Source organism: Coffea arabica, chromosome 1e, assembly GCF_036785885.1.
Source record: "Coffea arabica cultivar ET-39 chromosome 1e, Coffea Arabica ET-39 HiFi, whole genome shotgun sequence".
Classification (NCBI taxonomy): Eukaryota; Viridiplantae; Streptophyta; class Magnoliopsida; order Gentianales; family Rubiaceae; genus Coffea; species Coffea arabica.
Genome location: NC_092311.1, coordinates 44177929 through 44205814, shown reverse-complemented (window position 1 = coordinate 44205814; position 27886 = coordinate 44177929). Strand labels below are relative to the sequence as shown.

Here is a 27886-nt window from a genome sequence, read left to right as displayed (position 1 = left end):
TGTACATCAGCTTCAGTAAAAGTACGTCAATTGCGTTAATCATACTTCAGCTCAGTCGTACCTTCCCTCTTCGTCTTTATCTCGTGTCTGCATCTCAGAGAAACTGGCCAGGTCGTAAAAGGCTGCTCTTAAATTAGTACAAGTCAATTCAGTACGATCCATGCAATCGTAATAGCTGTTGAAGATTTGAAAATGAACACATCTAGCACGCTTATAAATTAATTTAATTAGCTTTTGCCGTCCAATCCATAACCACTTCTTTGACCAATTGTTTTGTGACTATATAAGCCTCATCATCATGGCTCATATGGGAATTAATAGTACTACATAGACAAACACTGACATTAGTACCATGGCAAACATGGCAGTCGCCTCAAATGTTATGAAAAGGTAAGCACTTACAAGTCATTTCTAGTAATTGAATTTGATCATCTTTCTAAAGTTTTACTTCTAATCAATCCAACATGAAACTTCTTCTTTCTGTTTTCTGTGATATTTTCTGGGTTTTTAAAGATATTTGCAAATAGTAACATGTATTTCTTGCTCTAGGCTTCAAGGCAAGGTTGCACTGATAACTGGTGCTGCTAGTGGTATTGGTGAGTCCACCGCTAGACTTTTTGTCAAACATGGAGCGAAAGTAGTCATTGCTGACATTCAAGATGATTCGGCCAAGAAAGTATGCCAAGATTTGGATCCTTCATCAGCTTCACATGTTCACTGTGATGTAACTGAAGAATCTGATATAGAAAATGCAGTGAACACTGCTGTTTCTAAGTATGGGAAGCTAGACATCATGTTCAACAATGCTGGTATAGGGGGATCAGCCACATCCAACATTCTTGACGATAAAAAATCTGATTTTGAACGCGTAATCAGTGTAAACCTTGTAGGTATATTTTTAGGCGCAAAACATGCTGCAAGAGTGATGATTCCTAATCGCTGTGGCAGTATAATAAATACAGCAAGTGTATGTTCTACCCTAGGCGGAGGTGCTCCTCATGCTTACGTGAGTTCAAAACATGCTGTGGTAGGCCTAACAAGAAATACTGCGGTTGATCTCGGACGATATGGCATTCGCGTGAACTGTCTGTCGCCCTACTTTGTTTCCACGCCTTCGGCAGCGGATTTCGTCGAAAGAATCTATGGTGGAGTTTCTAAAGTATATACGTATCTGGATGGTGCAGAACTGAAGGCAGAAGATGTAGCTGATGCAGCCCTTTACTTGGCAAGTGATGACTCCAAATATGTCAGTGGGCACAACCTTGTGGTTGATGGAGGCCACAGTATTGTTAATTCAGCTATGTGTATGTATGAGAACTCAAAAAAATGAGGAGTTTTCATTATTTTGCAGAATGGATACAAAGAAATGATTTAAGAATCCTTTATCTATGCAAAAGTCAGAAATATGTACTTCTGAATTTCTGATGAACCACTGAAGAATTTCCAGTCACGATATTCGATTAGTCAAAGATGTAACTAGATTGAGAAAAAAATCTATGCTCAGAAGCAATATGCTCTGTACTTTCACAAGTGAATAAGAAGGAAATTTCTAGTTTTATTACAAAGCTATCCTCTCTGATTTGACCTTAAATCTGTTTTCTCATCTTAAACCTGCTCTATGGGCCCGATATCTGCACCTCCAGAGCTTGATGATTCATTCAGAGTGAGATTAGATGTTAGTCCAGAACCCCTGCCAATGTTTGATTTGCAACAATTCTCATTCCATTGGTTGCCAATGGTTCCTTTAGCAAGTCTTGAAAACGTGACTTTCTTTGATGTCTATTTCCATTCTTATTGGCAACAAAGGAAATCATAGATTGGCTGAAATCTGAAACAAATGTAAGATGTGGTGCATATTTTAAGTGGAGGTATCGATCACAATCTAATCCAACTATGTTGACTCTTTCAAATCCGTCTATTAAAAATCTGTCCACATCCGTTCATTAATTTTGAATGAGTCTAAATGGATGCTCAATTAAATCCATATATTGATGAAAAACTTTTTTTCTTTTCATTTTCTTTCTTTCTTTTTTCTTTTCTTACCTTTCTTCTTCTTCTCCCTTCCCCCTCCCCCTCTCCCTCCTGCCGAAACCAAGCAACAGAAATTTTTTTTTTTTTTTTTGCTTTTTTCTCTCTTCCCATCTTCTCCTGCTCTCCTCCCCACTCCCCCTCCCCCTCTACCCGATGTGCTAAATTTTCCTTATTTTTATAAAACATGTAAATAAAATAAAACGTCCAAAAAAAAAAGAGGTTGCCGGCACCGAACTGGCACCGCTGGCCACCGGAAGAGGTGGCCAGCGCCTTCTTTCTCTTCTCCCTCTCCCTCTCTGGCACCGACCGGCTGTTAAGGTGGTGGTGGAAGAAAAAAGGGGGAAGGGGAAATTTTTTTTTTTTTTTTTTGTGTTTTGAATATTTTAAAGTGTGTAATTTAAAAATTTTGAGGAGTTTTTTTATATTACTGTAGTTAAAGTTGTTAAAAAACTGGTAAGAGACAAACTGTGCTAAAAACTCAGGCCCTTAATTTTGTCAGCTTCCACATAGGCTGTAGCTTTTACTATTAAATCATAACTTGGCTCAATACTAAGTTCTTGCAAAGAATCGGATCTTGGGTTTTGAGGTTCTAGTGAGCTGCAACAGCTGAGGAATAAATAAGTACTTGTCTATTGCCAGCATAAATTGAACTTTACTTTTCAGGTAATAATATGGGAGAGCATTTTTTGATTGAACATTATTGGCAGCTTTGGTAGTGAAGGTGAATTATTAAGCTTTGGAGTTTCTGAAGTAGGAAATGGCCAAATGACATGAAATAGAATGAAAAAGGAACAAAGGAAGGAAGAAGACAAGTGAGTGGATTGTTCAAGAATATTGACAGAAAGTAGACAACGATTGCTGTTTCTGGCGAATGTCCTGATTTTGGTTGGTAACAAGTAAGTAGTTACCTTGATCAGATGCCAACTCTTTTGGTTGAAATTTGCCGAGGTTACGATCGGATTGAGGAATTTAACGAAGGATTTGAAATCCTCTTAAATTCCTCTAGGTTGTTTGGATTACTGAAAAAGTATTTGAATTTGTTGTTCTCCAATTAGTTTAGATTTGGCTGTCCAACCAATAATCACTTTAGGACTTGATTTGGACCCTACTTCTTTACCATCTTGAGACCACTTACATACTTCTTGCAATTATTTTGCTACTATATAAGCCTAATCAGCCTCTTCGGGTTGGCTCGAATGATCTCGGAGTAACCTCTTTAGGTCTCGAGTTCGAATCACCTCTCTACCGCTTGTGTATTCTTAAAGGGCGGGGTGCACAAGAACATGAAAATTAGTTCGACAAAGTTGGAATACTCCTTGTGTTAACTATATATATATATAAGCCTAATCATGGCTCACATGAGAACTAGTAGTACTACATAGACAGCATAGCATTCGTACCATGGCAGGCATGTCAATGGCCTCAAATATTTTGAGAAGGTAAGCACTTACCCATCGTTAAATAGTGATTGCATCTGATCATCTTTCCTAAGTTTTACTTACAACCAATTCAACATGAAATTTCTTCTGCTCTCTGTTTTCTGTTATATTTTCTGGGGTTAGATATCTGCATATAGTGATAACATGTATTTCTTGCTCCAGGCTTGAAGACAAGGTTGGTTTGGTCACTGGTGCAGCTAGTGGAATTGGCAAGTCCGCTGCTAGACTTTTTGCTAAACATGGAGCAGAAGTAGTCCTTGCTGACATTCGAGGTGATTTGGCTGATAAAAGTATGCCAAGATTTGGATCCTTCTTCAACTTCATTTATTCATTGTGATGTAACTCAAGAATCTGATATACATCTCTTTCTTGTCTAGAATTGAAAACTATCTATTCATTTAGTATTTCATTTTCTTCAAAAGAAAATCTTTCCCTAGGATCTCCTTCTCCTTCAAGACTTCTACTTTGCAGCATATATTCATGCAGAGACACACTCATATTTTATTCTCACGACTTTCCACACCCTTATTCAATTCCTATCAATATCCAGAACCCATAAAAAAGAAACTCTCCATAGTATTTTTTTTCCTTTTTTTTTTACCCTTTTCACTTGAGAAACTCTGTTGAGTTAAAATTTGTACATCAGCTTCAGTAAAAGCATGCCAATTGCGTTAATCATACTTCAACTCGGTCGTACCTTCCTTCTTCGTGTTTTCCTCGTGTCTGCAGCTCAGAAAAACTTGCCAGATCGGGAAAGGCTGCTCTTAATTACTTGAACTAATGAAACAAGGAACATGTTAAATTAGTATACGTTCATGTTCATTTGGCATAGACTAAAAACTACGAGGAAAACTATGAATGACATATCCACGGTCAATTCAGTACGATCCATCCAATCGTAATACACATCTTTCTGTTGAAGATTTGAAAATGAACACTTCTAGAACGCTTATAAATTAATTTAACTAGCCTTTGCTGTCCAATCCATAACCACTTTTTTTGACCACTTCTTTGTCATCTCCTGATTACTTACATACCTGTTGCAATTGTTTTGTGACTATATAAGCCTCATCATCTTGGCTCATATGGGAATTACTAGCACTACATAGACAAACACTACTGACATTAGTACCATGGCAAACATGGCAGTCGCCTCAAATATTATGAAAAGGTAATCACTTACAAATCATTTCTAGTAATTGAATTTGATCATCTTTGTAAAGTTTTACTTATAATCAATCCAACATGAAATTTCTTCTTTCTGTCTTCTGTAATATTTTCTGGGTTTTTAAAGATATTTTCTGGCCTTAGGCTTCAAGGCAAGGTTGCACTGATAACTGGTGCTGCTAGTGGTATTGGTGAGTCCACCGCTAGACTTTTTGTCAAACATGGAGCGAAAGTAGTCATTGCTGACATTCAAGATGATTTGGCCAAGAAAGTATGCCAAGATTTGGATCCTTCATCAGCTTCACATGTTCACTGTGATGCAGCTCAAGAATCTGATATAGAAAATGCAGTGAACATTGCTGTTTCTAAGTATGGGAAGCTAGACATCATGTTCAACAATGCTGGTATAGGGGGATCAGGCACATCCAACATTCTTGACGATAAAAAATCTGATTTTGAACGCGTAATCAGCGTAAACCTTGTAGGTGTATTTTTAGGCGCAAAACATGCTGCAAGAGTGATGATTCCTAATCGCTGTGGCTGTATAATAAATACAGCAAGTTCATGTTCTACCATAGTTGGATCTGCTCCTCATGCTTACGTGAGTTCAAAGCATGCTGTGGTAGGCCTAACAAGAAATACTGCTGTTGATTTCGGACGATATGGCATTCGCGTGAACTGTCTGTCGCCCTACTTTGTTTCCACGCCTGCAGCCGCGGATTTCGTCGAAAGAATCTATGGTGGAGTTTCTAAAATATATACGTATCTGGATGGTGCAGAACTGAAGGCAGAAGATGTAGCTGATGCAGCTCTTTACTTGGCAAGTGATGACTCCAAATATGTCAGTGGGCACAACCTTGTGGTTGATGGAGGCTACAGTATTGTTAATTCAGCTATGTGTATGTTTCAGAACTCACAAAAATGAGGAGTTTTCATTATTTAGCAGAATGGATGCAGAGAAATGATCTAAGAATCCTTTATCTATGCAAAAGTCTGAAATATGTACTTCTGAATTTCTCATGAACCAATAAAGAATTTCCAGTCACGATATTCGATTAGTCAAAGATGTAACTAGATTGAGAAAAAATCTATGTTCAGAAGCAATATGCTCTGTACTTTCACAAGTGAATAAGAAGGAAATTTCTAGTTTTATTTCAAAGATATCCTCTCTGATTTGACCTTAAATCTGTTTTCTTATCTTAAAACCTGCCCTATGGGTCCAATATTTGCACCTCCAAAGCTTCTTGATTCTGCGTGAGATTAAATGTTAGTCCAGAACCCCTGCCAATGTTTGATTTGCAATAAATTCTCATTCCATTGGTTGCCAATGGTCCCTTTAGCAAGTCTTGAAAACGTGACTTTCTTTGATGTCTATTTCCATTCTTATTGGCAAAAAAGGAAATCATAGATTGGCTGAAGTCTGAAACAAATGTACGATGTGGTGCATTTTTTAAGTGGAGGTATCAATCACAATCCAATCCAATTATGTTGACTCTTTCAAATCCGTCCATGAATAATATGTCCATTCATTAATTTTCAATGAGTCTAAATGGGTGCTCAATTAAATCCATTTAATTGATGGAAAACTTTTTTTTTTCTTTCCTCTCTTCTTCTTCTCCCTTCCCCCTCCCTCTCTCCCTCCTGCCGGAACCAAGCAACAAAAACTTTTTTTTTTCGCTTTTTTCTCTCTCCCCCTCTTCTCCTGCTCTCCTCCCTACTCCCCCTCTCCCTCCCCCTCTACCTGATCTGGTCTCAAGAAGAGAGTGTAAACATATGCTAAATTTTCCTTATTATTATAAAACATATAAATAAAGTAAAACGTCCAAAAAAAAGAGGTGGCTGGCACCAAAACTGGCACCGCCGGCCACCGGAAGAGGTGGCCAGCACCTTCTTTCTCTTCTCCATCTCCCTCTCCGACGCCGACCGGCTGTTGAGGTGGTGGTGGTTTGAGGTGGAAGAAAAAAGGGGGAAGGGAAATTTTTTTAAAACGTCCAAAAAAAAAAAAGAGGTGGCCGGCACCAGCGCCTTCTTTCTCCTCCCTCTCCCTCTCCTACGCCGACTAGCTATTGAGGTGGAAGAAAACAGGGGGAAGGAAAAAAATTTTTGTGTGTTTTGGGTATTTTAAAATGTGTAATTTAAAAATTTTTAGGAGTTTTTTGAAATTATTGTAGTTAAAGTTGTTAAAAAACTAGTAAAGGACAAACTGTGCTAAAAACTTAGGCCCTTAATTTTGTCAGCTTCCACATAGGCTGTAGCTTTTACAATTAAATCACAACTTGGCTCAAAAGAGTGAATACTAAGTTCTTGCAAAGAATCAGATCTTGGGTTTTGAGGTTCTAGTGAGCTGCAACAGCTGAGGAATAAATAAGTGCTTGTCTATTGCCAGCATAAATTGAACTTACTTTTCAGGTAATAATATGGGAGACCATTTTTCGATTGAACATTATTGGCAGCTTTGGTAGTGAAGGTGAATTATTAAGCTTTGGAGTTTCTGAAGTAGGAAATGGCCAAATGACATGAAATGGAGTGAAGAAGGAACAAAGGAAGGAAGAAGACAAGTGAGTGGATTGTTCAAAAATATTGACAGAAAATAGATAACGATTGCTGTTTCTGGCAAATGTCCTGATTTTGGTTGGTAACTAGTAAGTAGTTACCTTGATCAGATGCCAACTCTTTGGTTGAAATTTGCCGAGGTTACGATCGGATTGAGGAATTTAACGAAGGACTTGAAATTCTCTTAAATTCCTAGATTGTTTGGATTACTGAGAAAGTATTTGAATTAGTTTAGCTTTGGCCGTCCAATCAATAATCACTTTAGGACTTGATTCAGACCCTACTTCTTTACCATCTTCAGACCACTTACATAATTCTCGCAATTATTTTGCAACTATATATATAAGCCTAAACATGGCTCACATGAGAACTAGTAGTGCTTCTACATAGACAGCACTAGCATTAGTACCATGGCAGGCATGCCAATGGCCTCAAATATTTTGAGAAGGTAAAGCCCTTACCCATCGTTAAATAGTGATAGCATCTGATCATCTTTGCTAAGTTTTACTTACAACCAATTCAACATGAAATTTCTTCTGCTCTGTTTTCTGTTATATTTTCTGGGGTTAGATATCTGCATATAGTGATAACTTGTATTTCTTGCTCCAGGCTTGAAGATAGGGTTGGTTTGGTCACTGGTGCAGCTAGTGGAATTGGCAAGTCCGCTGCTAGACTTTCTGCTACACATGGAGCAGAAGTAGACATTGCTGATATTCGAGGTGATTTGACTGATAAAGTATGCCAAGATTTGGATCCTTCTTCAACTTCATTTATCCTTCTCATACTTAGACATTTATTCGTTGTGGTGATTTGACTGATAAAGTATGCCAAGATTTGGATCCTTCTTCAACTTCATTTATTCGTTGTGATGTAACTCAAGAATCTGATATACAAAATCCAAGTATGAGAACCTAGACATCATGTTCAACAACGCTTGGTATAATCCGAATTTGAACGCATAATCAGTGTAAACCTTGCGGGCCTAATCCCTGTGGCAGCATAATAAATACAGCAAGCGTATGTTCTAGCATAGATAGTTCATTTATGGCAAGTGTATTTTCTGCTTGCGTCTAATTAGACGATAGCCAAATGCTAGTCTTGAACAGTTTAAATATTTATGTACATCTCCTACTAACCAGCAACCAAACAAAGTATCGACGACAAAGAAACAATAAATAAAAAGCTAACCTAGCAAAAGCCACCAAACACTCTTTAGACCAATTCTATTCTTTGCCAACTCTTCACAACAATTCAACTATCCAAAAAAAAATGATATTTAAATACTACAAATTCTGGGTGATTGAGTGCTAGATTTGAGTTTTCGACTGTATTGATAGAAAAATAAAGAAATAGAGAGCTTAGAAAATTTTGCAAGATATTTTTTTGTGTGCCCATTCTTAAGGTTCAACACTCATGATTAGTGGAAATTTACACGTAGTTGTTTACTCTAGATTTGTCTGCCATGAGGAATGTGGGCTCATAATATAAAAATAAATAAAGGGATAATTTGAGAAACCTCCTCTTAGATTTCTAACAATTGTGGCCACTTTCCCTAAGGTTTAAAAAAATTATGCTTACCTCCCTTGATGCAATAAAGACACAATGATAGCCAACACAAATTTTTACAAATTTTAAGTGAAAATGAGTTTAAAAGAGAAAAATAGAAATTCTTTTTTGTTAATACTTCTTTATTTTAAAACTCTTAACGTTATCTAACTTAGTACATTATACTTCATTCCCAATTTTTTTGAGAGAAAAATGCAGTTTTGGTACCTAAACTTTGACGCACGAGCAATTTTAGTCCCCAAATGTTGGACGAAAGTAAATTTGATACCCGAACTTTCAAATTTTGAGAACATTAAGTACCCTTGATGATTTTTTTCCAAATTGCTACTGGAAAAAGCCATGTGACAGTCTCGTGTCTGGCCAAAATGGAATAAAAAAAGGCCAAAAAAGCAGTTTTGGTACCTAAACTTTGACGCACGAGCGGTTTTAATCTCCAAATTTTGGACGAAAACAAATTTGGTACCCGAACTTTCAAATTTTGAGCACATTAAGTACCCTTGACGATTTTTTCCCAAATTGTTACCGAAAAAAACCATATGACCGTTACGTGTCCGGCCACAATTGTATAAAAAAAATGTCAAATGCCATTCTAATACTAAGTATTAAATTTAAGGACTAATAGCGTAATAAAGAAAAAATCCAAGGACTAAATAACATCACATGAGTCAAAAAAACCCAAGAACCCATACAAATGAGCTCCAATTCCAGTACATTAATCCCAACTGTTTTTTCATTGTGTCAGTATCCCCTTCTCATTTTGTAGTTTCTTGGCTGGTATTGTTTCTTTTCTCAATATAAACTAGTCCACAGCATCATTCTTCCAAGATCGGAGTGTGCCGCTGGGACGGCTTATAGGAATAAGACCTGCGAGCCGAGGAAGTTTGCAGTTCCCGAGTACAAATGACTTCAGACAGCATAGGAGTTTATCTAGTGGAAGATCAAATGTAGAGGTCTCTAGAAATCCTGGGGTAGAAACATCTCAGGGGCTTTGTGTCCCGTTATTACACAATGTCATAGAGAAGATGAGCCGAAGTAAAAGCACCTCAAGGCATTAATTTGAGACCAAACATCTATTTTTGGTCCATACTTGAGTTCCAAATGATCATCATACACCTTTGATCGCTTCCCTATTGGATGACCCATTTGTAATTGTTCTTCTGTAAATTTTTCCGAATCAGCTGCTTGCTGCTTTGTCCCGAGGACTAGTTCAAGTTTCTTGTATCAAGTTAGGTAGCAGAATACATTACCAGTTCAAGTTTCTTCAAGTCAACTTAGGCAAGAGAAATAAAGGATTACGCATCATTATTTACACCTTTGTGACTTGATTCTTAGATTGGGAATTGGAGCTCATTTGTATCGGTTCTTGGGTTTTGTTGACTCATGTGATGTTATTTAGTCCTTGGATTTTTTCTTTGTTATGCTATTAGTCCTTAAATTTAATACTTAGTATTAGAATGGCATTTGACATTTTTTTGGCCTTTTTTTTATACAATTGTGGCTGGACACGTGACTGTCATATGGGTTTTTTCAGTAACAATTTGGGAAAAATTCATCAAGGGTACTTAATGTGATCAAAATTTGAAAGTCCCGGTACCAAATTTGTTTTCGTCCAAAATTTGGGGACTAAAATCGCTCATGCGTCAAAGTTTAGGTACCAAAACTGCATTTTTGGTCTTTTTTTATTCCATTTTGGCTGGACACGAGACTGTCACATGGCTTTTTCCGGTAGCAATTTGGGAAAAAATCATCAAGGGTACTTAATGTGCTCAAAATTTAAAAGTTCGGGTACCAAATTTGCTTTCGTCCAAAATTTGGGGACTAAAACCGCTCGTGCGTCAAAGTTTAGGTACTAAAACTGCATTTTTCTCTTTTTTTGACTAGATCTATTAATCAATTTACAAAAGGTCGACCAATTAATTAGGGAGGCATTTGTTAAAATAATTACCCTCAAAAAATTGCTTAACCAAAAACAAAGTCCTAAGTACCAAAAAAGAATGCTTTCAAAACATGGCATAAATTTTCGTGCAAAAAAAATCATCTTAAAATTTTCACCTAACAAATAATGATGATAGCTGACTTTTTAGCATTCAATTTGTTTACATATCAAAGAGGGTAATATTGGATATTTATTGAATTTTTTTATTTATATCATCAATTGTTACCAAGACATAATTTCTAACAGGGTTTCCATACATTTTCAAATATTAGGGAGGTGGTTGCAAATTTGCAATTGTTAGAAACCTTGGGAGAGATTTCTAAATTTGCCAGTTTACTTGCTATTTTTTGGGTTTCTTTTTCATTGTTCATCTTAATTAACTTCCTCTTTATGCTATCTGGGTAATTTGACTTGTGTGCTTATGATGTGATAGGAAACGAACAATACTAATGGATAGTAGCTACAGAGGCTACCAAAAGAAAAAGACCAAGCACCAATAAATAGTGGATCCCTAGATTGGAGCCAATGGTATATGAAAGAGGAAGAAATACAACTATATGGTATATTAAAATATTATAAAGCACTATATGGGTTGTGATCTCCCTGCAGTGATCGGAGGTTCTTCTTTTTGTTCGATTTGTGTGCTTCGACTCGTAGTAATGGGATAGTAATAATAGTTTAGCATAAGGTATTCCTTGAGTGTACAAGGAGTTTCTTCCTGTAATGGGCCTATGGATGATTGTTGCTGGGGCTAAATATTCTACTATTAATATCTCTAAATAAATAGACACACTTAATGTCCTCTAGACTACTCTATTATCTATGCATTTCCTGCTACTCATATTAAGTAGGATTCGGTTAATATGCATTATTATCTGTAATAATTTTATTAAGGGAAATGTTATTTGTACTCCATATTTTGTTATTTACACTCCCATAATTTGTTATATCATATAGTCTAATAAATGAAAACTATATAATAAAAATGATAATGGGAGTGCAAATAACAAAAAGAGAGTGTAAATAACATTTTCCTTTTATTAATATTATTTAATATGCGTTGTTATCCTACTATTATCTTCATTCACTTTCTCACCTTGCAAAAAATATTGAATGCACATAACTTTTTATTAATCTAAGTTGGCTATTATTTTTCACCTACCGAATAATTCTCTTTAACCATAGGCACCAAACACCCGCGCGATGCGTGGGCACTCCTCCCTAGTAATTCTTATACATCTCAGTTCATTTATTCAATTATTGTAAAAAAATATTAAAATTTTGAAATCTTATGTGGGAATTTTTTTGAACTTTTTTTTTTTACTTCTTTTCCAGATAAGTCATGTCTCATACTTTAACATACAAAGTACTGATTCTCCACGAGAAATGTACATGCACATGTCGAGTTGGGAGTGACAAACAAAATTGATAAACATTAGTAAAGTAAAGACTTAAATTATAAAAAAAAAAAATTTAGAGTGATTGTTTATATTTTCTTTTTTTTATTTAATTTAATTTATTTTTATATATTTTTATTTTTAATACATATACATCTAATTTATCTTTTTTTTTCTCAAAGGAAAAAGAAATATGGCATTGAAATAGAATTGGTTACTTGTTTACTAGTGAAGTATATGAACAGTTTTTGTTATTTGATTGGATATGGCTAAGCTCAACCATAATCTCAATTAAAACTAAATTATTTTTTTCATTTGTTTTCCTTTTGTTGTTTGTCATGTCAATTTTTCTTTCTTGTGATGAACTTAAATCAAAATAATTGAGAGGCAATGTTTGTAGAGCTTGGACTATTTGCAATTTTTTTTTGTTAATTTTTTTTAATATAAGTGGGAGGACTCGAATCTAAATTTCTCATTTACACTCCCTTCTTCCAAATCATCTAGTCCATCCTTCCATGCCCTCCTATTTGCTCTTTATTTGAGTACTATTACGGTTGATAAGGGTGTAAATAATCCGTGGGATTTCTGTTGTACTTTTTTTCGTATTTATATAAAGTACACGACTCATGATCTTCTTATAAAGATTTTTCAAGTCAATAAAGGATTTTTTTCCTTGCATGTTTTTGGTTTGTGCTAAGAGCTTGTGTATTTCGGCATTAATAGACGACAATCTTAAACTGTGTCTATTTAACATTTTCTCATTTGCTTTAAACAATAAATTTTAGGCACAAGAGATAATTGAAAATGGAGTGTAAAGGTTGATAAATAGTTTTGAATGACAAAAATTCTCATCTTAATTACAAAAGTTATTTAATCAATTGGTAATGTTTCAATTTTCATTTTAATTACTAATATTATCGAATCAATTTGTGACGTTTCATCCATTTAATTAGTACCATAACTAAAATGAAATAACCTTAATTATTTGAGAAAATAGTGCTCTGGGCATAGTCAAAACTAAGACAAAAATTGCTTTCAACTATTCATACTATTATAGAGAGTATAGATATGATAAACTCTGACTTTTGACCATCGACTTGGCTCACAAGGTCAAATATTCTTGTCGTAATATGACCAAAAGGGGTGAAAATAACTGCAAAAACTTTCCACTTGCGGGTTGTGCTTTGATGTCTAATTACGCGATATGGTAGTGGTGAATTTTATCTTATGGCACTTGTGAGTTTTGTTCATGTACACTAACTTTGTATGTGAGTATGAGACCAATGCTACCTTAAAATTATGCATCAAACTCCGCAAAAGAAAATTTTCAAATTGCACTGATAAGTACATCAGATTCGCTAACAGGCTGAAAGCAAATATCAATTGCACTAACCATACCTTTTCTTAATTGTAGGCGTATAAATGAATCTAATCAAATCGAATGCTCAAGTGTTCAAACTTGTTCAGCTAATTTAACAAATTTGAAATTTTATTCAAACTTGTCTTATTTATTTATCGAACCGAATTTGAACGCCCTTTTATATTGAGTTTGAATGTTATCAAGTATAAAACGCTGTTCAATTTTGATTTGATGAATCAAACTCAAACGAGCTCTTATCAAGGCAAAATCAATTCGAGTATTATGGGTTCATTTTTCAGTCTTATTTGTACCTTTCTTCTTTGTGTTTTCCTCGCATCAGCAGCCCAGAGACACTGACCAGATCGGCAAAGGCATTAAGGAACACGTTAAATTAGCCTAACATCATGTTCATTTGGCGTAGACTAAGACATTTGTATTTGACTAGAAAAAAGCACATGCATTGCAGGTCATGGTAAAGTTTAACACAGACTTGTATTTCTTCGGTTAATATAAATTGGTTTACTTAACAAACTAATTTTGAGAACCAAATATTTTTTAATTTTTTAGCAGAGGAAAAACAAACTGTCCTACAAATCCTTACTAACACAATGCACAAGTGGAGAAGTCACCTTAATTGGATACAAATTGAATTGAACCTAACGCAACATTCTAGCTTTGAATTACAATTAGATTTGTATTCCTTTGTTATTATAGAGTAATATTGAACCACTTTAGAATTAAACAACTATTTGTCCACATAGTATTTTCTTTTTCAACCACTTGATCTAGTACGTCAGCTTGTCTAGAATTGAAAACTATCTATTTATTTAGTATTTCATTTTCTTCAAAAGAAAATCTTTCCCTAGGATCTCTTTCTCCTTCAAGACTCCTACTTTACAACATACATTCATGCAGAGACACACTCACAATGTCATATTTTATTCTCACGACTTTCACACCCTTGTTCAATTTCTATCAATATCTAGAACCCATAAAAAAGAAACTCTTTATAGTATTTTTTTTTTCCCCTTTTTTTGACCCTTTTCACGTGAGAAACTAAATCTGTCGAGTTAAAATTTGTACATCGGCTTCAGTAAAAGGAGAAACTCACAGTTGCGTTAATCATACTTCAACTCAGTTGTACCTTCCCTCTCCGTGTTTTCCTCGTGTCTCCAGCTCAGAGAAACTTGCCAGATCGGGAAAGGCTGCTCTTATTTACTTTTTTTTTTTCCACAAACGTTAACAGTTATATATATTTGATAAACCCTTGATAAATACAAGAATTAATTACAAAAAGGGGCAACTACCCTCATTTGCTTCCTCACTAAATCCATCAGCCAAACTGGGAATTCAATATCATTCACTAGCTGAATAGCAAACTGAGCTAGAGCATGGCTAATTTCATTTTCTGATCTAGATATGCACACAAACCTACTACTTACAAAATGTGAAGTCAAATCCTGCACATCTTCCAGAATAGTTGCAATGGTACTATCATACTCATGGCCACTATGTATCTGGTCAATAACTGATTTGCTATCCGAATGGATTGTAATTTTAGTCCATCCTACCTGTTTAGCCATCAGCATTGCATTCCTAATTGCTAAAGCTTCTTCTTTACTTGGTTCCCCCTTATATTGATTGACTATTGCCTTCGCTTTCATGATCATTCCGTTCCACTTCCTTGCAACAATGCCTTGACCCGTCCTGATCATCCTTGATGATATCGCCGCATCCGTGAATAAGCAAACGTCATCATCCCCTGCTGTTTGGCCACGCATTTGATGCTCCTTGATGTTTGCCGTTGCAGTCTGCTCCTTTTCTTCCTCCCTTGCATGCTCATATTCCAGCCATTCCACTTGCGCCTTGGAGACAATGTTGGGTGAATTCTGGATTTCATTGTCAAAAACTCTTCTGTTTCGTGCTTTCCAGATTTGCCAAAACAGATTAATGGTGAGGTTCACTCGGTCAGGTCCACATTCCTTTAAAGTAGCTTTATGGCTTCCTCCCACCATAGCTTTAAAGGCTGCTCTTATTTACTTGAACTAGAGAAACAAGGAACATGTTCGATTAGTATACGTACGTTCATGTTCATTTCACATAGACTAAAACGTGTTTGATTTGACTTCATTCGACTAAAGGGGATGTAGGAAAACTATGAATGCATGTCCACAGTTAATTCAGTACGATCCATGCAATAGTAATACACTTCTACATTCATCTTTCTGTTGAAGATTTGAAAGTGAACACATCTAGCACGCTTATAAATTGATTTAGCCTTTTGCTGTCCAATCCATAACCACTTTAGTACTTGATTTAGACCACTTCTTTGTCATCTCCTGACTACTTACATACCTCTTGCAATTGTTTTGTGACTATATAAGCCTCATCATCGTGGCTCATATGGGAATTACTAGTACTACATAGACAAACACTGACATTAGTACCATGGCAAACATGGCAATCGCCTCAAATATTATGAAAAGGTAAGCACTTACAAATCATTTCTAGTAATTGAATTTGATCATCTTTGTAAAGTTTTACTTATAATCAATCCAACATGAAATTTCTTCTTTCTGTTTTCTGTAATATTTTCTGGGTTTTTAAAGATATTTGCAAATAGTGACATGTATTTCTTGCTCTAGGCTTCAAGGAAAGGTTGCACTGATAACTGGTGGTGCTAGCGGTATTGGCGAGTCCACCGCTAGACTTTTTGTCAAACATGGAGCGAAAGTAGTCATTGCTGACATTCAAGATGATTTGGCCAAGAAAGTATGCCAAGATTTGGATCCTTCATCAGCTTCACATGTTCACTGTGATACAACTCAAGAATCTGATATAGAAAATGCAGTGAACACTGCTGTTTCTAAGTATGGGAAGCTAGACATCATGTTCAACAATGCTGGTATAGCGGGATCAGGCACATCCAACATTCTTGACGATAAAAAATCTGATTTTGAACGCGTAATCAGCGTAAACCTTGTAGGTGTATTTTTAGGCGCAAAACATGCTGCAAGAGTGATGATTCCTAATCGCTGTGGCAGTATAATAAATACAGCAAGTGTATGTTCTACCCTAGGCGGAGGTGCTCCTCATGCTTACGTGAGTTCAAAGCATGCTGTGGTAGGCCTAACAAGAAATACTGCTATTGATCTCGGACGATATGGCATTCGCGTGAACTGTCTGTCGCCCTACTATGTTCCCACGCCTTTGGCGGCGGATTTCATAGAAAGAATCTATGGTGGAGTTTCTAAAGTATATACGTATCTGGATGGTGCAGTGCTGAAGGCAGAAGATGTAGCTGATGCAGCTCTTTACTTGGCAAGTGATGACTCCAAATATGTCAGTGGGCACAACCTTGTGGTTGATGGAGGCTACAGTATTGTTAATTCAGCTACCTGTATGTTTCAGAACTCACAAAAATGAGGAGTTTTCATTATTTAGCAGAATGGATGCAGAGAAATGATCTAAGAATCCTTTATCTATGCAAAAGTCTGAAATATGTACTTCTGAATTTCTCATGTACCACTAAAGAATTTCCAGTCACGATATTCGATTAGTCAAAGATGTAACTAGATTGAGAAAAAATCTATGCTCAGAAGCAATATGCTCTGTACTTTCACAAGTGAAGAAGAAGGAAATTTCTAGTCTTATTACAGAGATACCCTCTCTGATTTGACCTTAAATCTGTTTTCTTATCTTAAAACCTGCTCTATGGGTTCAATATTTGCACCTCCAAAGCTTGATGATTCAGCGTGAGATTAAATGTTAGTCCAGAACCCCTGCCAATGTTTGATTTGCAACAAATTCTCATTCCATTGGTTGCCAATGGTCCCTTTAGCAAGTCTTGAAAACATGACTTTCTTTGATGTCTATTTCCATTCTTATTGGCAAAAAAGGAAATCATAGATTGGCTGAAGTCTGAAACAAATGTACGATGTGGTGCATATATTAAGTGGACGTATTAATTACAATCCAATCTAACTAGGTTGACTCTTCCAAATTCTTCTATGAATAATTGGTCCAAACTCGTTCATTAATTTTGAATGGGTCTAAATCTGAAACAAACGTACGATGTGGTGCATATTTTAAGTGGGGGTATTAATTACAATCCAATCTAACTAGGTTGACTCTTCCAAATTCTTCTATTAATAATTCGTCCAAACCCGTTCATTAATTTTGATTGAGTCTAAATGAGTGCTCAATTAAATCCATTTAATTGATGAAAACTTTTTTTTTCTTTTTCTTTTTTTTTTCTTTTCTCTCTTCTTCTTCTCCCTTCCCCCTCCCCTCTCCCTCCCGCTAGAACCAAGCAACAAAAACTTTTTTTTTTTTTTTGCTTTTTTCTCTCTCCCCCTCTTCTCCCGCTTTCCTCCCCACTCCCCCTCTCCCTCCCCCTCCCCCTCCCCCTCTCCCTCTACCCGATCTGGTCTCGAGAAGAGGGTGTAAACATATGCTAAATTTTCCTTATTATTATAAAACATGTAATTAAATAAAACGTACAAAAAAAAGAGGTGGCTAGTGCCTTCTTTCTCTTCTCCCTCTCCATCTCCCTCTCCGGCGCCGACCGGCTGTTGAGGTGGTGGTTGTTTGAGGTGGAAGAAAAAAAGGGGAAGGGAAATTTTTTGTGTGTTTTGGGTATTTTAAAGTGTGTAATTTAAAATTTTTGAGAAGTTTTTTGAAATTATTGTAATTAAAGTTGTTAAAAAACTGGTAAGAGACAAACTGTGCTAAAAACTCAAGCCCTTAATTTTGTCAGCTTCCACATAGGCTGTAGCTTTCTTGGCTCAAAAGAGTGAATACTAAGTTCTTGCAAAGAATCAGATCTTGGGTTTTGAGGTTCTAGTGAGCTGCAACAGCCGAGGAATAAACAAGTACTTGTCTATTGCCAGGATAAATTGAACTTACTTTTCAGGTAATAATATGGGAGAGCATTTTTCGATTGAACATTATTAGCAGCTTTGGTAGTGAAGGTGAATTATTAAGCTTTGGAGTTTCTGAAGTAGGAAATGGCCAAATGACATGAAATAGAGTGAAAAAGGAACAAAGGAAGGAAGAAGACAAGTGAGTGGATTGTTCAAGAATATTGACAGAAAGTAGATAACGATTGCTGTTTCTGGCAAATGTCCTGATTTTGGTTGGTAACTAGTAAGTAGTTACCTTGATCAGATGCCAACTCTTTTGGTTGAAATTTGCTGAGGTTACTATCGGATTGAGGAATTTAACGAAAGATTTGAAATCCTCTTAAATTCCTCTAGGTTGTTTGGATTACTGAGAAAGTATTTGAATTTGTTGTTCTCCAATTAGTTTAGCTTTGACTGTCCAAGCAATAATCACTTCAGGACTTGATTTAGACCCTACTTCTTTACCATCTTGAGACCACTTACATAATTCTTGCAATTATTTTGCAACTATATATATAAGCCTAATCATGGCTCACATGAGAACTAGTAGTGCTACTACACAGACAGCACTAGCATTAGTACCATGGCAGGCATGTCAATGGCCTCAAGTATTTTGAGAAGGTAAAGCACTTACCCATCGTTAAATAGTGATTGCATCTGATCATCTTTGCTAAGTTTTACTTACAACCAATTCAACATGAAATTTCTTCTGCTCTCTGTTTTCTGTTATATTTTCTGGGGTTAGATATCTGCAGATAGTGATAACTTGTATTTCTTGCTCCCTGCTTGAAGACAAGGTCGCTTTGGTCACTGGTGCAGCTAGTGGAATTGGCAAGTCCGCTGCTTGGACTTTCTGCTAAACACGGAGCAGAAGTAGACATTGCTGACATTCGAGGTGATTTGGCTGATAAAAGTATGCCAAGATTTGGATCCTTCTTCAACTTCATTTATTCGTTGTGATGACTCAAGAATCTGATATACAAAATCCAAGTATGAGAACCTAGACATCATGTTCAACAATGCTGGTATAATCCGATTTTGAACGCATAATCAGTGTAAACCTTGCTGGCCTAATCCCTGTGGCAGCATAATAAATACAGCAAGTGTATGTTCTAGCATAGATAGTTCATTTACTGCAAGTGTATTTTCTGCATGCGTCTAATTAGACGATAGACAAATGCTAGTCTCGAACAGTTTAAATATTTATATACATCTCCTACTAACCAGCAACCAAACAAAGTATCGACAACAAAGAAACAATAAACAAAAAGCTAACCTAGCAAAAGCCACCAAACACTCTTTAGACCAATTCTATTCTTTGCCAACTCTTCACGACAATTCAACTATCCAAAAAAAAAAAGTGATATTTAAATACTACAAATTCTAGGTAATTGAGTGCAAGATTTGAGTCTTAGATTGTATTTATAGAAAAATAAAGAAATAGAGAGCTTGGAAAATTTTGCAAGAAATTTTTTTTGTGCCAAGGTTCAACACTCATGATTAGTTGAAATTTACACGTAGTTGTTTACTCTAGATTTGTCTGCCATGAGGAATGTCGGCTCATAATATAAAAATAAATAAAGGGATAATTTGAGAAACCTCCTCTTAGATTTCTGACAATTGTGGCCACTTCCCCTAAAGTTTAAAAATTTACTCTTACCTCCCTTGATACTATAAAAAGAATATGATAGCCATCACAAATTTTTATGGATTTTAAGTGAAAATGGGTTTAAAAGAGAAAAATAGAAATTCTTTTTATTAATAGTTCTTTATTTTAAAACTCTTAACGTCATCTAATCTAGTACATAATGCTTCATTCCCAATTTTTCTGACTAGATCTATTAATCAATTTACAAAAGGTCGACCAATTAATTAAGGAGGCATTTGTTACAATAATTATCCTCAAAAAATTGCTTAACCAAAAACAAAGTCCAAAATACCAAAAACGAATGCTTTCAAAACAGGCTAATTTCTTAGAATATTTGTATTTAAAAAAAGTATCCACCAAATGCGCCTCTGACATTGGGTGTTTCTTGTTCTATAGCGGCCGTGCTGGAATAAAAAATTCCACCGTCTGCAAAAAATTCAGTTGCGCAGCAGTGTCAGGTGCGGACGTGCCCAGTCAGCACATCCGCACCTGAGCAAACAGACTGCTGGTCTGCGCAAATGTCAGGCGCGGACGTGCTGACTGGGCACGTCCGCACCTGAGGAAACACACTGCTGGTCTGCGCATCTGTCAGGCGCGGACGTGCTGACTGGGCACGTCCGCGGCCGACAAAAAATCAATGCTGTCTGTTGTGTCAGTCGCGGACATTAACGCAAAAAATCAACGAATATTGGTTTTTAGCGTTAGGTTTTGGGATTTTTGTGTTACGGTTTTTGAGTTAATGTTTTAGAATTAGGGTTTTAGGTTTTTAGCATTAGGGTTTTTGCGTTAAGGTTTTAGAATTAGGGTTTTAGATTTTAGGGTTTTGTGCGGGCAATATAATTGGATTTAAGTTATGAATTATGTGATTTTGTATGTTTCCTTCAAGACATACGAAGTTTATAATAAAAAATGACTAATTTTTAGTATTTCAAATTAAGAACAAAAGCCAACACTTAATTTAAATTTTAAATTTAATTACTTTAGTTTTGAGTTGGACTAACTCGTATATTTCATTTGGGCTTACATTCATTGTATTAAAGTCATGTAGGTAATTTCTGTTTGGATCAGACGCCTCATCCAAATATCCAAATTTGTTATGTTAAAGGTTGGGTTAAACAATGTGGACCATAATATTTATTTTTATTTTTCCTTTGTTTTTCTTTTAATATGTAGCTTTAGATATTTTATATGTTTTAGGCATTGTATAATTTTCTGAAAATATTTTTTCTTTGTTTTTCTTTTAATATGTAACTTTAGATATTTTATATGTTTTAGGCATTGTATAATTTTCTGAAAATTATACAATGTATTCTTATGTTCACTGATTTTGATCTAAGTCCATAATTTATATTTATAATTTGTCCCCTAACTTTTGCTTGGATAGTGCTAGGGTCTCAACATTTGCCAAAAATGGATAAATTTCTCATGTTTGGAGTTCTGGCCTTTCTTTATGATGTTAATGCGTATTTTTGTGAATTAATTCTGACTTTTAGGTATAATTAGGGGTTTTAGTAAATTTATTAAGTTTAGGATTTTAATTTAACAACTTCAGAAACTAGACTGAATAATCTTTTGTTTGTAGATTTGTTAATCACTTTGTAGTCTAATTAACCTAAATTTGAGTAGATTATGAATAAAAGGTTAGTAAAAAAAAGTGATGTTTTAAGAATTTGCATTTGGTCCCTTAGATTTTTAAATACATGGTTTTACCCACAATTTTTTATTTTTAAGTTTAGCCCCCATGGATCTTTGTTGCCCTTATCAATAACATTGTTCTAAACTATTTAATCCATCATTCGTGTTTGTAACTTTAATTTATTATTTGTTTTGCAACGTTAGTGGGTTTCTTTTTAATGACATCCGATCAAGTATGTAGGGTTACACTTTTGTATTTAGGGTTTAAGGTTTAAGTAATTAGGATTTGGGGAAAAATAAAATTAATCTAGATGAAATTATACATTTTAGAAAATTAACATTCATTAGATAACTACCTAACACAGCCATTATTTACACGTGATCAATGCTTAGGGCGCATGTTGCCTTTACTCTTTCCCTTACCCTTACCAACATTTTGCGGCGTTGTGGAAGGGCAGCAGAATCTCGTCGGTCGTCGTCTCTGACACTCGCCAATAACGACACCAGGATGATTGGAATAATCACGAGACGATGGATCATCCCTGGAACCACTATCAGGGTCAACGTCATCCGTCTCTAACGCATCAGAAGTATCGCTGCTCTCAGAATCGTTCGTGGAACGATAGGTGACAAAATCTCCTGTCGATACATGACCGGATGCATAACTCGGCTGGTCGGTAGACGGGAAGACCAATGGCTGTCCGAGACTGTAATAATCTGGAAGCTCCAACGATGAAGAAGTGCCTCCCGTTCCACTGAGAAGAGTGAATATAGGATGTAATGCCGCATGGGAAGAAAAATCTCATGTCATGGGGACATGCTCATACGGAGGTAATTGTGATGAAGAAGGAAATCGTGGATCAAATCCATACATGTCAGCAACTGGCATCGGTGGTGCAGCAAATGGAGGAAATTGTTGCGACGGTGTTGCTTGTGCACCAATGGTCATCGACGCTGGCTGTGGAATAAACATGTCCCCAGATACATGATGCTGTGCAGCCATCCCCCGATCTACTCCCGACACTGGTGAAGGTTCGAATGTGGTGAATTGCTGAATCGGAGGCGTGTGCGGATGACCAGTATCCATTCCCGTGACTTGAACGCTAGGTTCAACAACGGTCGATCCATCGTGCTGATCATGCCTCCTCTGTCTACCACGACTAGACGAAGGTCCTGTATGAGATGGAACTCGTCGACCAGGTGTCTGGAATGGGACTTTGATGTCCTAGGATGCCCAGAATCGAATGGATCGGACTATCCTACAACCATACGATCAAACCGTCTAAGGAATTGCATCGAACCATATGCACCATCCATGATGGTCCAGATATGTGGATGTGCTCTTTCTGCGATATCATCAATATTCAAAATATCCTGTGTCTGCTGACCAATACGTTGCATAGCACCCATCTGGAACAAAAAAATGATCGCGCAGTTGTTAGGAATAATCAATATTGAGCACCTATGCTACAAAAATGGTTAGCATTTTTTTTTGGAAAAATCTCACTGCGGCCGGGCTGATTGGATACGGCCGCGGTACTCATCGACCAATAGATTCCCACGCTTTCAATAATTTACGTACTACTTTCAATTTTTCACGTGGCCTTGCCGGCCTTGGTCAGGCGCCTGACAGTCAAATGTCAGGCACCTGACGCCTTTTGACTATTAGGTGCCTGACGCTTTTTTTTTTTCAAAAAGCTGTCTGCAGCCGTGCCCAATCAGCACGGCTGCAACAGGCTTTTTGACCCAGCTGACTGCTTTTAAAAAAAAAAAAATTATCATGCGGCCGTGCTGACTCAGCACGGCCCGTATAGTTTCAGAAAACCAACCTGTCAGAGGTACATTTGGCGGATTGTTTTTTTTTAACGTATAATCTAAGAAATTAGCCTTCAAAACATGGCTTAAATTTTCGTACAAAAAAACCAACTTAAAATTTTCACCAAACAAATAATGATGATAGCTGACTTTTTAGCATTCAATTTGTTTACATACAGAGAGGGTAATATTGGATATATATTGAAATTTTTTATTTATATCATCAATGTTACCAAGATGGATTTTCTATCGGGGGTTTCCATACATTTTCAAATATTAGGGCAGTGGTTGCAAATTTGCAATTGTTAGAAACCTCAGGGAGATTTCTGAAATTATCCCAAAAATAAAATAGTAATTAAATTTCAATAATACAAACAATACCACAGAAGCCTAGCAGGCATAATTCATGATTCCCTGCTAAGTTAACCCAAAATTAGTTTCCATCATCGTCATCAAACATCAAAATCATCATCCATTAGTAAACTCTCACTTTCCCAGTTTCACACCTCTTTCCCAGAATCCTATTACTGCTTACCATTTCTTGATTTTCTTCTCCCACTACCCTTTTTTGGGATTCTACTTCTGCTACCTTCACTACCAGTACAATCTACTATTACTGGGTCTTTCTTCAATTGCTCAGAGTCCAACCCAAAATTAACCAGAAGGAAAAAACGAAAAAAGGAGTGGTTTGAAAGAGCGCTTGATTTTTTTTCAGGACCCACATGGGAGAGGATTCCAATCCGTAAATTTTGTGTTTGTGGAGTTATCATCCGGTCTGATCTGTAAGTTCGTTCTTCTTTACAGTTTTTGGCTGCCCAAAAGGAAAAGGGCTAATTTATTCAGTAAAAGATTCTTACTTTAGCTATTTTAACTTCAATTCTATGCTTTCAGTTGAGGTTTTAAGATGGGGGTTTTATTGATGTACTTTTGTTGTGGTTCTTTCTCATTTAGGTGTTGTAGAGAAATAGTTATAAAGTTTGTTGCTTTATCAGTTAAATGTTTAGTTTTATGCACTAAACACTTGGATTACCTGTATAAACGGAGACCCTATTCTCATTGCTTGGCATTTTGGACTTTTAAAGTTGGGATTCGGGCAGAGTAGCATTGAAATTGAATTGCTTGGCATTGAATTTTGGCTTTTGAATTTTGGAGACCCTATTGAATTGTAGCCCTGAATTTCATGTAGACAAGGATTAGCTTTAGAGAGAATTCTTGTCTCTAAGGTTGTATGAGTGAAATGTGCATTTAAATTCCGTTTGTTTGTGTTTTGTGATGCATGTATAAGTTAGTTAGATTGTACTGGAGCTGGTTATTTGAAGATGTAAGTATGAGCCTTGCTTAAGATCTGAATGTGTACAGGGATTATAGGAGGAGAGAGTAAAGATGTCAAGACCAATGTTGCTTGTGTTTCTGTTGCTTATTTTGATAATTACATCCCAATTTGAATGGAGAGAACAAGTAAAGAGTGAGGTTGAGTTGAGTCCAAATATATCGCAGAAGCAGCAGCAGATTTCAAAAAGGGAAGAAGCTGTAAAAGAGAAGGTAATGGATATCTCTTTTTGCTATTTCTGGTGTGCTGTTTTTGATCATTGAGGAGCTACTTCAATTTGCTCTTGTTTGGACTTTCTGTTTGTTGCTCTCATAGTCATAGTTACGTTATCCACCGGTTAGTGAATTCTCGGTGTGGTGTTCATGATTCCTTTGTATTTTTTTTGAACTTCAACACAATGGGATTTCCCTTTTTTTAACTATGCAGAAATTCTATTGTCAAAAGTTGAGATTTTCATTTTCTGAATCACAACGTTAAGGAATGTTTGACGTGTCCTTCGGTAAGAATCACCAATACTGAACCAAAAATGTTTGTATTAGATTATGAAGTACAATTTGGATACTGGAATTGCTCAGGAAGACATTGAGTTACACTGTACTATGTACCTATTTGGGCAAATATATCTTAAAGAGTGTGATTTACTTCTGGTGGAAAGATGATGCAGGTGCCTTGGTTAATCGGTAGGATATCTGCATTGGGAATCTGTCTCTAAATTTCCAACCAAACAATTTTCTAGGCTGTGGTTTGGAGAACTGGGAGAAGAAGAGAGGTCTATGTTAAATAGTTTTCCACTCAGCTGCATCATATGTTTGGGTTGTTGAAAGCATTGCAGTAAGAATTTCTCTGCTGACATTATTAATCACCAGTCTATTGCTTAAACAAATTGTTGATAGTCATAAGCTTGTACTTCTGGAGATCCTTGGTGGAAATATATATATTGGGGTCATAAGCACCTTACTTTTATCTTCAAAACCAGCTTCCTGGCTATGGCCTCTTTTCTTGCGCGTTGTCAAACCTCAATTTAAAAGTCCACATTTAAGATTGAAATTTGGCGCATACCTGCAATATTGATGATCATGTGGTGCCCCTTGGTTATCTGATATTTTCTACATTAGCGTGCAGTGGTGCATTGTTAATTTCTGTGCATGTCTAGAAGAACATGTTGTATACTCCTTCTAAGTTTGGTATCTTTAGGTTAAAGATAAGTTGATTTGTTGTATTACAGCTTTCCTTTATTCTAAGTTCCCTTTTGGCAGGTGGTGCTTCTAGGTAGTATTTTTAGTTTGAGAAAAAGTACCCTTAAAAGGTGTCCTGTCACATTTTGTAAATACTTCTGGAATTGGTTGTACTTGTTTTAAAGCTTAAATTCGGACCTTTTAGATTTTAGGAGCATTTCACCAGAAGTCACTGTACTCCCAAACAGGCACTTAGTATCTCAAGATGTGCCCCTCATTGGAATTGTGGGATGACTATTTTACCTGTAAATGTGGTGCTCAAAGTGCAAAAACGTAAGACCTATACTGAAAGATGGAATCTTTTTGGTTGACAAAAGGAGTATGTTAAACTTCACTGTTTTTGCTGAGTTTTCCTAGCTTTTCACAGTTTCAGCTCTTTCACTTCCTGTAGCACCACCTAAATTTTCATATAATAGGTGGCCCCAATTACATAAACAACAGCTAAATTTTTGTACTTTTCTCAAATCAAGAGGAAGTGACTCTGCTGGTCGCTGCTGTTGTTAGATATTCAATGTGAGAGGGAGTTTTCTGTGTTGTCCCCATTAGGATGTCAGGTTATCACCTTCTCCTTTAAGTTCAAAAATTGTGCAGCTATAGTCCACTGCCTCCACTTTGAAGTTCTCTGTCTTCCTGAAATGGTTTTGATGCTATACTCATCCAACAAACTACTGTAATATAAGCAACCAAATTTACTGGCAAACCCAATGCATCTTTCAGAGCCCTGTCCCCTTGCCACCTGCCATATATGAAGCCTGCCTCTTTTCATCACCCACTGACATGGAAGCTGGTTTCCAATGCTATACTAATCTTTGGACAATGTCTTTTTTCACTTTTGTTGGAGGTTGGGATTGTTTCAGCGATATTCTGCTCATTGATGATGTTGTTTATGGGATTTTGAATGTTGGTCTTTTAAAAGGGCTTAGGTTTCTTTACATAATTGCTGTAGCATCACTTGTATCAGCCATTTATCTTGATTTACTCTATCCAGTTCATATAGAATGTCTTAGTTTAACACACAATAGCATTTTGTGGATTATCCTGAAGACAAAAATAAACATCTCACATGATATTGTATCAGGATAATTATTAACTTGCATTTGGTTCTATAGAGCTACTACAGTTGATGATACCACCAAATGTTGATGGCTGAAGACTGCGCTTAGTCAAATATTGATTGATATAAAACAACCAGTAGTACTACTCCAGTCACAGAATAAAAATTTCTATTTTGGGAGAGGGGGAGGGAGTACTAGTCGCATGTTTCCTACAGTTTTGAGTGTTTATGGTCTTCGGTGAATCACGAATTTGATTATTGGTTATGCATTTTTTTGTCATGGACATGGTGTTTGATTTAGTTTAATCTTCTTTTACTTCTATACATCAGCGATCCCCTGGTGTTTATGATTTTTATGTGTTTTCCATTTGATTCTGCCTTTATTATTGACAAAGGTCATATACTGTCTTTCGAACATACCAAATGAGATCTATCGCGAGAGTTACTACAATTTTGTGTGTATATAATGTACATTTCAAAAAATTGTTTCTTGTAACAGATGCCATTGCTTAATGCAGATTATCTTATCTCAGGAGAAGAGCATTCAGAAACTTAATGAGCTTGTGAGAAGTCTTAGGGAACAACTGCGACAGTGCACGAGTACTAATGAGACTACAAATGGCAGTCTAAGTTCATTGAATGAGAATGTTATTGAATTTGACTGACACACGATTCTGGAGGATTAGGCACTGGCTTCTGAAGAATATCAGCATGTATTATTTGTGCAATAGTTATTGAAATCTGTTTCTGTTTCCCCACTAATTTTTACACTTGCAAACTCTGTCATGATAATCAAACATGTGGTCTCATCTCTAA

General features: G+C 36.2%; 5 protein-coding genes across 6 annotated transcripts; 4 read left to right on the top strand and 1 right to left on the bottom strand.

The window, feature by feature from the left end:
- Positions 1-252: 252 nt before the first annotated feature.
- On the top strand, positions 253-1565 carry LOC113705498 (borneol dehydrogenase, mitochondrial-like). The gene is made up of 2 exons (XM_027227366.2): positions 253-390; positions 550-1565. The coding sequence occupies exons 1-2, from the start codon at positions 353-355 to the stop codon at positions 1328-1330; spliced, it is 819 nt and encodes a 272-aa protein (XP_027083167.1). The 5' UTR covers positions 253-352; the 3' UTR covers positions 1331-1565.
- A 2834-nt stretch (positions 1566-4399) lies between these two features.
- LOC113689436 (borneol dehydrogenase, mitochondrial-like) lies at positions 4400-5796 on the top strand. Its single transcript, XM_027207209.2, has 2 exons — positions 4400-4641; positions 4782-5796. The coding sequence occupies exons 1-2, from the start codon at positions 4604-4606 to the stop codon at positions 5560-5562; spliced, it is 819 nt and encodes a 272-aa protein (XP_027063010.1). The 5' UTR covers positions 4400-4603; the 3' UTR covers positions 5563-5796.
- Positions 5797-14732: 8936 nt separating this feature from the next.
- Positions 14733-15464, bottom strand: LOC113695052 (uncharacterized). Its single transcript, XM_027214012.1, has one exon. The coding sequence runs from the start codon at positions 15462-15464 to the stop codon at positions 14733-14735; it is 732 nt and encodes a 243-aa protein (XP_027069813.1).
- A 292-nt stretch (positions 15465-15756) lies between these two features.
- LOC113689426 (borneol dehydrogenase, mitochondrial) lies at positions 15757-17135 on the top strand. Its single transcript, XM_027207199.2, has 2 exons — positions 15757-15935; positions 16095-17135. The coding sequence occupies exons 1-2, from the start codon at positions 15898-15900 to the stop codon at positions 16873-16875; spliced, it is 819 nt and encodes a 272-aa protein (XP_027063000.2). The 5' UTR covers positions 15757-15897; the 3' UTR covers positions 16876-17135.
- A 6704-nt stretch (positions 17136-23839) lies between these two features.
- Positions 23840-27886, top strand: LOC113705483 (uncharacterized). Of its 2 annotated transcripts, none has more exons than XM_027227355.2 (3): positions 23840-24233; positions 24811-24993; positions 27604-27886. In XM_027227355.2, the coding sequence occupies exons 2-3, from the start codon at positions 24835-24837 to the stop codon at positions 27733-27735; spliced, it is 291 nt and encodes a 96-aa protein (XP_027083156.1). In that variant the 5' UTR covers positions 23840-24233; positions 24811-24834; the 3' UTR covers positions 27736-27886. The 2 variants fall into 2 exon arrangements, with proteins under 2 accessions (XP_027083156.1, XP_027083148.1); XM_027227347.2 differs by having other exon boundaries at positions 23844-24233; positions 27589-27886.

Excerpts from the sequence above, each read along its gene's own strand:
- LOC113705498 (XM_027227366.2), top strand. The coding sequence starts at position 353 with ATGGCAAACATGGCAGTCGCCTCAAATGTTATGAAAAG. Across the intron at positions 391-549 it reads GCCTCAAATGTTATGAAAAG|GCTTCAAGGCAAGGTTGCAC; the intron begins GTAAGCACTTAC and ends TTCTTGCTCTAG.
- LOC113689436 (XM_027207209.2), top strand. The coding sequence starts at position 4,604 with ATGGCAAACATGGCAGTCGCCTCAAATATTATGAAAAG. Across the intron at positions 4,642-4,781 it reads GCCTCAAATATTATGAAAAG|GCTTCAAGGCAAGGTTGCAC; the intron begins GTAATCACTTAC and ends TTCTGGCCTTAG.
- LOC113695052 (XM_027214012.1), bottom strand. The coding sequence starts at position 15,464 with ATGGTGGGAGGAAGCCATAAAGCTACTTTAAAGGAATGTGGACCTGAC.
- LOC113689426 (XM_027207199.2), top strand. The coding sequence starts at position 15,898 with ATGGCAAACATGGCAATCGCCTCAAATATTATGAAAAG. Across the intron at positions 15,936-16,094 it reads GCCTCAAATATTATGAAAAG|GCTTCAAGGAAAGGTTGCAC; the intron begins GTAAGCACTTAC and ends TTCTTGCTCTAG.
- LOC113705483 (XM_027227347.2), top strand. The coding sequence starts at position 24,835 with ATGTCAAGACCAATGTTGCTTGTGTTTCTGTTGCTTATTTTGATAATT. Across the intron at positions 24,994-27,588 it reads AAGAAGCTGTAAAAGAGAAG|ATTATCTTATCTCAGGAGAA; the intron begins GTAATGGATATC and ends TGCTTAATGCAG.